Source organism: Podarcis liolepis, assembly GCF_965112155.1.
Source record: "Podarcis liolepis genome assembly, chromosome: 8".
NCBI classification, from domain to species: domain Eukaryota; kingdom Metazoa; phylum Chordata; class Lepidosauria; order Squamata; family Lacertidae; genus Podarcis; species Podarcis liolepis.
The window spans coordinates 66,875,453-66,881,885 of NC_139560.1; the positions used below are offsets into that span (position 1 = coordinate 66,875,453).

General features: G+C 42.5%; 1 protein-coding gene across 1 annotated transcript; it reads right to left on the bottom strand.

The window, feature by feature from the left end:
* Nucleotides 1-58: 58 nt before the first annotated feature.
* LOC310714381 (serpin B6-like) lies at nucleotides 59-6,433 on the bottom strand. Its single transcript, XM_083519820.1, has 7 exons — nucleotides 6,350-6,433; nucleotides 5,239-5,416; nucleotides 4,705-4,842; nucleotides 2,880-2,997; nucleotides 2,625-2,767; nucleotides 2,187-2,354; nucleotides 59-1,230 (listed from the first exon to the last, which is right to left on the bottom strand). The coding sequence occupies exons 2-7, from the start codon at nucleotides 5,404-5,406 to the stop codon at nucleotides 826-828; spliced, it is 1,140 nt and encodes a 379-aa protein (XP_083375946.1). The 5' UTR covers nucleotides 5,407-5,416; nucleotides 6,350-6,433; the 3' UTR covers nucleotides 59-825.

Consider the following 6,433-nt stretch of genomic DNA (forward strand, 5'->3'; position numbering starts at 1 on the left):
GAGATGATGAATATATAAAACAAACAAACAAACAAACAAACAAACAAACAAACAGGAGTGTTGTCAATTATTTTAATGCAAGTGGGCTGCACGGTTTTCACAGTGGAAACATAAGTTTCAAAACTACATTTCTTGCTTTAAAATGCATGTTTTACAGACAATGATGACCGGCATTTAGAGAAGAATTAAGAATGTGATGCTGCACACTTGTCATGTACAGAGACAGATTTGGGTAACAGAAGGAAGGCAGAAAAGCTTATATAGGTTATGTCTAAAACAGCATTAGGCCTCAATGTGATGCCTGTGGTATTTCAGCCTGCTCCTAAGCATTTATACTCAGATTGCCAAACTTTTTGGACCAATGAGGAAATGTGGAATTTTGAAAAACTGCTATGGGCGCCAGTCACAAAATGGCTGCCATGGGGCGTGTGGCATGACACAAAATGGCTGTTGGCAGAGGAGAGAAAGAAAGGCAAAGCCAGTGTCAACATTAAATTAGCAGGAAGGGCAGGAAGTTGTCTTATGCATTTTTTATTTTTGAGGGTGTGTTTACCATGGGAGGTACCAGTGGGTTCATTGCATCAGCAACCCCATTCTATGGCAAAGAGAATCTGCCCAAAAAGAGGGTGCTTTTTGTTGCCTTGAAGATGAAAGGGTGGTTTGCTTCTAATTTTATGGGAGGCTGAGATGACCTTATTACAACGGTGGCTGCTGAGGCAGCTGCTGCCTCAATGCCCTCTTCATTGATCTCCACAAAGGATTTGTGATACACCTCTGACAAAGCCAAGTCACTTTTCTTTGACATTCCTGAGAAGTTAGCTTGCTTCAGGGAGAGCAAAACCTACCATAGAAGAGAAGGCTTTGTGTTTTGTTGTGCCGAATGAAGAAGAGAAAGGGATGGTCAACTGTGAAACTCGGCACAAAGCTAAAACACAGTAAATTCGTAAGAGGAGCAGTAGCAGCAGCGGCCTCAGTTCCCTCTTCGTTTACCTCTACAAAGGATTTGTGAACAACCTCAGACAAAACCAAGTCATTGTTGGGAGACATCCTAGAGAAATCCGCCTTGCTTGGGTCAAACGCCTCAGCCATTCCCATGCTGCTCAGAACAGGCTTCAGGTCGTATTTTTCCTCCAGTTTAAATTTGGGTAGAAACAGCTGAACTTCAGTTAGATTCATTTTCTCAGGGTTAATCCAATCCTTGAGTTTCTCATAGGTCATTTCTTTCTCCAGCTAAAATAAGACAAATACAAGGCATTCAAGGAAAAAAGGAAATCCTGGCTGCATATATAAATCCTCACATTTCTTACATAAAACCATTTTCACTGGATCCACAGTGACTCAAATGACTCCATGTACTTGTTTTACAATTGCCCTGTCTGTCCGGGTAGAATTCCTTTCTGCTCAACTTGCTTTTATGCCTTCCATCTTTCTGAATAAGACAGAATGCTGGCAGACTTAACTATGCTTATAGAAATATAAACAGCTATATTGCTCCTTCTGGGGTAATTTATCCACCTTTGGTTCCCCCACCCTGTACTCGGCTCTCACCTGTGGCTCCTAGAAGCTGTCTGCATGTTAAACAATGTTTATAAATTGTATACCTATATTTTAGCTGAAAGAATGAAGGAAATTCTCCAAACTATTATACAGTATAGTAATTTATGGACCTAAAAGGTATCTAAAGCCATTTGCACATGCAGAATGCAGGCACCACATACATAGAAATGAGCAAACCGGTGATATTTTAGGGAGCAGGCTGGCAGGCGGGACGCATTACTTACATTATAGGAGCCTATACAACACAAAACACTGTTGCTATGTGTAGGTTTTATTTTATTTGTTTTTTATCTTATATTTTGGAAATGTACATCTAGGTTTTTTCCCCTTACATTTTTTGGGGGGCCCAAAATAGTGGGACCCTAAGCTATAGCTTGTTTAGCTTATATGTAAATTCGGCACTGACCCCAGGGAGGTCATTTCGGCGCTGCTGGCATGGTGGTTTGACTTCACCTCTGAAGGCACACTCCACTGTCTCTCGAGACAGACAGATGCCAACAATATAATAAGTTACACTGGGCACTTGGAAGAATCACGTAGAAGTTGGAAGCTAGAATGCTCTCGTCATACAAGGGCAATTTTTACGGGCAAGAATTTAGATGGTTTTATTCTTATCAAAAATGCCTCACCTTTTCCAGGCCTGTAGAATTATCTGCAATCTCATCAGGAAGCAGGATGATCATGCTAAGCTCGTTCTCAACATAAGGAATCTCAAGAATTTTGGTGCGAAGTTCCGATATGTATGTCATGTTGAATTTAGCTTCCTTGAACATCATCTGCACTGGTTTGCTTTCATTCTGCAAATGGAGAAGAATTTCGTTTTAAGCATGTAATCTTTTCTATTGCACTGCTTGAGCTGCTCTGCACCTTGTTTACTGTTCATCCTCTGTTGTCTCTGCAAAAGAATGTCCTTAGGACATGGTGGGAAGGGAAATCCCAACTGGTCAACTGATGAAAGAAAAAAACAGAAGGAGGGAACACTCCAAATATCAGAATGTGTGTATGTAATCAAAATGATAAAGACTGTTTGCTCAGTGATGTGCTTCACATTATTTCCCACCTCATACCTTGCTAACTTTGAACGGCCTTTCCTCAGTGTAATCTTTGCGGAACTGATTTGTCCAGGTTCCCTTGAAATAGATAGCATTCACCAAGACCAGCCTTGTACTGGAGTCAATTAGTCCTGGGGTGAGCAGATTTTGGATTTTACCTTGAAGAGGGATTAAAGAGCTGTTTTAATAAGTACATATTTTTTAGACACAAACTCATATTTTAAGAACTAAACCTCAGACAATATGGAAGCCCAAGAATTTGCTACTCACTTGCTGTCTGTTCTTCCACCCAATTATTAATGTATTTCCTGGAATCCTCTGATGCTTTAATGAAGTCTAGTTTCTCTAGACCTGCTCGATAGAATTTCTGGCTGGAGTCTATGAATGACTTAAACAAATATGTTTCAGAATTAAAAGCTATATATGGATCTGTATATATCATATACAAACAAACTTTGATTTCATTCAGGTTTTGTCCCACAGAAAAGAGAGGGAGAGAAGGATGTTTCTTCCATTTTCAGATACCGAAAGATGTGAAACACGTATGCAGATGCTTAATTTAACTTCAGTTGATAAGAAAAAGGTCATGGCATGTGCAATAGATTCCTATCAGCCAAAACAGATGGACTGAACCGGACCCAAACAAACTTCTTTTGCTCAAGAATACACATAGCAATCATTGTCTTATTCTTATACAGTGGTACCTCGGGTTACATACGCTTCAGGTTACATACGCTTCAGGTTACACACTCTGCTAACCCAGAAATAGTGCTTCAGGTTAAGAACTTTGCTTCAGGTTGAGAACAGAAATCGTGCTCCGGCAGCACGGCAGCAGTAAGAGTCCCCACTAGCTAAAGTAGTACCTCATGTTAAGAACAGTTTCAGGTTAAGAATGGACCTCCAGAACGAATTAAGTACTTAACCCGAGGTACCACTGTATATGAGAGTCCTACATGAAAGGTCTGTATGCAGGATGCTAAATGCTTACCAATATTTACCCCGTATCAATCCTGCTCAATGCAGGCCAGATAATGAATTCCAATGTGGTATTTTCTCTTTCTGTTTCTCTATGGAGTAAAACTGTTATTTAAGCAATACTTATTCGTCCCCAAATTTGGTAACTCTTTGGAAAGTGCCGACTACCTGCTATATTACAGTTGTTCTTTTAAAAATGTACAGTGGTACCTCGGGTTATGTACTTAATTCATTCCGGAGGTCCGTTCTTAACCTGAAACTGTTCTTAACCTGAAGCATCACTTTAGCTAATGGGGCCTCCTGCTGCCGCTGCGCCACCGCACCTACCTGTTGTATTACAGTTGTTTTTTAAATGTAATTATCCTCTTGGCTTGATCTAGCAAAAGCTCCACTTAGTCTACCGTTCTGTCCCTGGAAGTTCACAAGCATGTCATAAAAGTGACACACAGTGGGAAATGCAGTAGTGCTGGTCTGTGAACTCCTGTGCAAACGCTAAGGAAACTGCCTTCCAGTGCAATGCCATCATTTACACAATATAAAAAAAAAATGTGAATGAGAGAAGGAGAGAAGCACAGGCTGCAGATAGTCAAGAGCTCAGAAAATGTAGTCGCATTCCCTCCCATTTCCTGAGTACTTCATTCTGCTTCTTGCTGGGGAAGCAAGTCACCAAAATGGAGAGCACTCTGATCTGCTGCTCACTGCCTCTGAAGCTTCTGTCAACAATGGTTTTGGGGTTGGCAGACCTCTGTAAAAGGCTGGGCAGGCTAGACCAAATTCATGAGCCAACATGCTAGAAACAAAAGGGTGCTTTGGGATCCAACATCCCATAAGCAGTCTCTTTTCCAAAACAAAGAATGTTAGGATCCAGCATTAGCTACCCTGCAGTTTTGGAGCTTTACAAGATCAGCTTACAAAAAGCACCCAATGCTGGTGTCAACAGGTTCAGTGTGATTTATCTGGCATCAAATATCCCTTTCAGTTTGATTGTAGGTTTTACTGGAAAGCACAGAAGGGATAGTGACTGCTTAGGTGCGTTTCTGATCTGCGACAGAACACGGTTCACTATCTGAACAGAGACCACTTCCTCTTCTCTAGCATATTTGTAAACCATGTAACTTACTGAAATAAACTCATAGGATGTTTCTCCAAAGAGCCTGTTGGCTAGCCTAAGCAAGTACTTGGTGTCTGGCTTGTTGATTTCAGAAATAAGTTTCTCGTATCCCTGGTGAAACTCGACGTCGTTGGTCACAGACAGCACCTGTAAGATGATAAATGGTTAACAGATAATGTTAAGTAATTTAAATACAGACATTTATCCACGTAATCCTAAAAAACGTGTTATCAGTTGAAAATCCACGTCCAGGTCATGTGGCCAGCATGACTAAGCCACTTCTGGTGAAACCAGCAGAGCGCACGGAAACGCTGTTTACCTTCCTGCCTATTTATTTACTTGCATTTTGACGTGCTTTGGAACAGCTAGGTGGGCAGGAGTAGGGACCGCGCAACGGGAGTTCACTAGTAGCCTTAGGGGCCCGCTAATAAATGCATATTTCAGCCTGACCTGCTACAGAGAAAAAGATGCACCATGCATGCCCCATTTAAGAGTCAAAACTCAAGCTCCCCCCTCCCCTTAATAGTATTTATATCGATATACCTTTGCCATTTGGGCTGCAGTGTTCCCTGCCGCCCCCAGAGAGAGCATCGTCAAAGCAGAAGAAATGCTCAAAGGAGAAAAAAACACGTTCGCTGTATTATCATTTTGACTTAGCTTCTTGAACAGATTGAGGGCAAAGGCACTGTTTGCTGCAGTGAGGCGGTCCATGTCTTATAACCTACGAAACAAGCACAGAGAAGACAGTCATCCAGTTTGTCCGCTCGGAGGTCACTTTTACAAGAAAAAAACCCAAACCTAAGCATTTGTTTTCAGATCCCACACGTGTGTCCTAAGGACATATCAACCTGCATATCAACCAAGCTGGAGCATAAAAACCCACTCCTTCCATGCTATGCAGATGATTAGATTTTTCAGTGCAAACTCAACAAACACCAATAAAGAACAGGCACCAGAGTCAGTTTTATCTCTCCCCCCCCCCCGCAAAGCTCCTGTGCGCTAACAGCCGAGTGCAGCAGGCAGAAATCCTGCAGGTGAAGCCTTTCCCAGTAGAGAAACACAGTATGGAAAGCCGCAGCTATTAAATTTCTGCCTGTGTCGTGCAGCTGTTCAAAGGACAGAAGTGTGCACCGAAGTGCAGGTCCCACAGGTGACAACACCCTGAGACCCTCCCAGATTATTTACTTCCTCAACAAAGGAAGTCCCAGACGCTGATGCCAAGCAATCCACCTGACTTACTCTCTGCAAACCAGTAAGCAACGACTTAAGTTGGTAGTTACCACTGACATGTTTTTTTTTTTTACCGCATCATGAACTTCAGAAAAAAAGAAACCGCTTCATCAGTTATGGCACAAACTTTTTTGCAGGCGTATATGATGCAATGGACTCTTTTAAGACCCTGGACGTTTTTTGTGCAAAATGATGCTGGCAGCCTTTAAGGCGCTCCTAGAACATTCGTTGCGCGCAAGCCACTCGTAATACGCCTACCTTTCTGGAAGTTAGAATCAGATATTGATTTTCTTCCTCGGCTTACCAAAAGCAGTCCAAGACGAGGCAGCTTTTAACCACACACACACAACATCAGGAACCCCCCCTTTCTTTTAAAGGACACGCAACAGGTGCAATTGGCACCCCAAAGAGAAGAGGACTGTACCGGGAGGAATGGGCGCGGCTGTTACGCACGGATCGCAGGAAGGGCCCCGGCTGCGAGCAAAGAGAGGCACCGAGTGGCGACGGG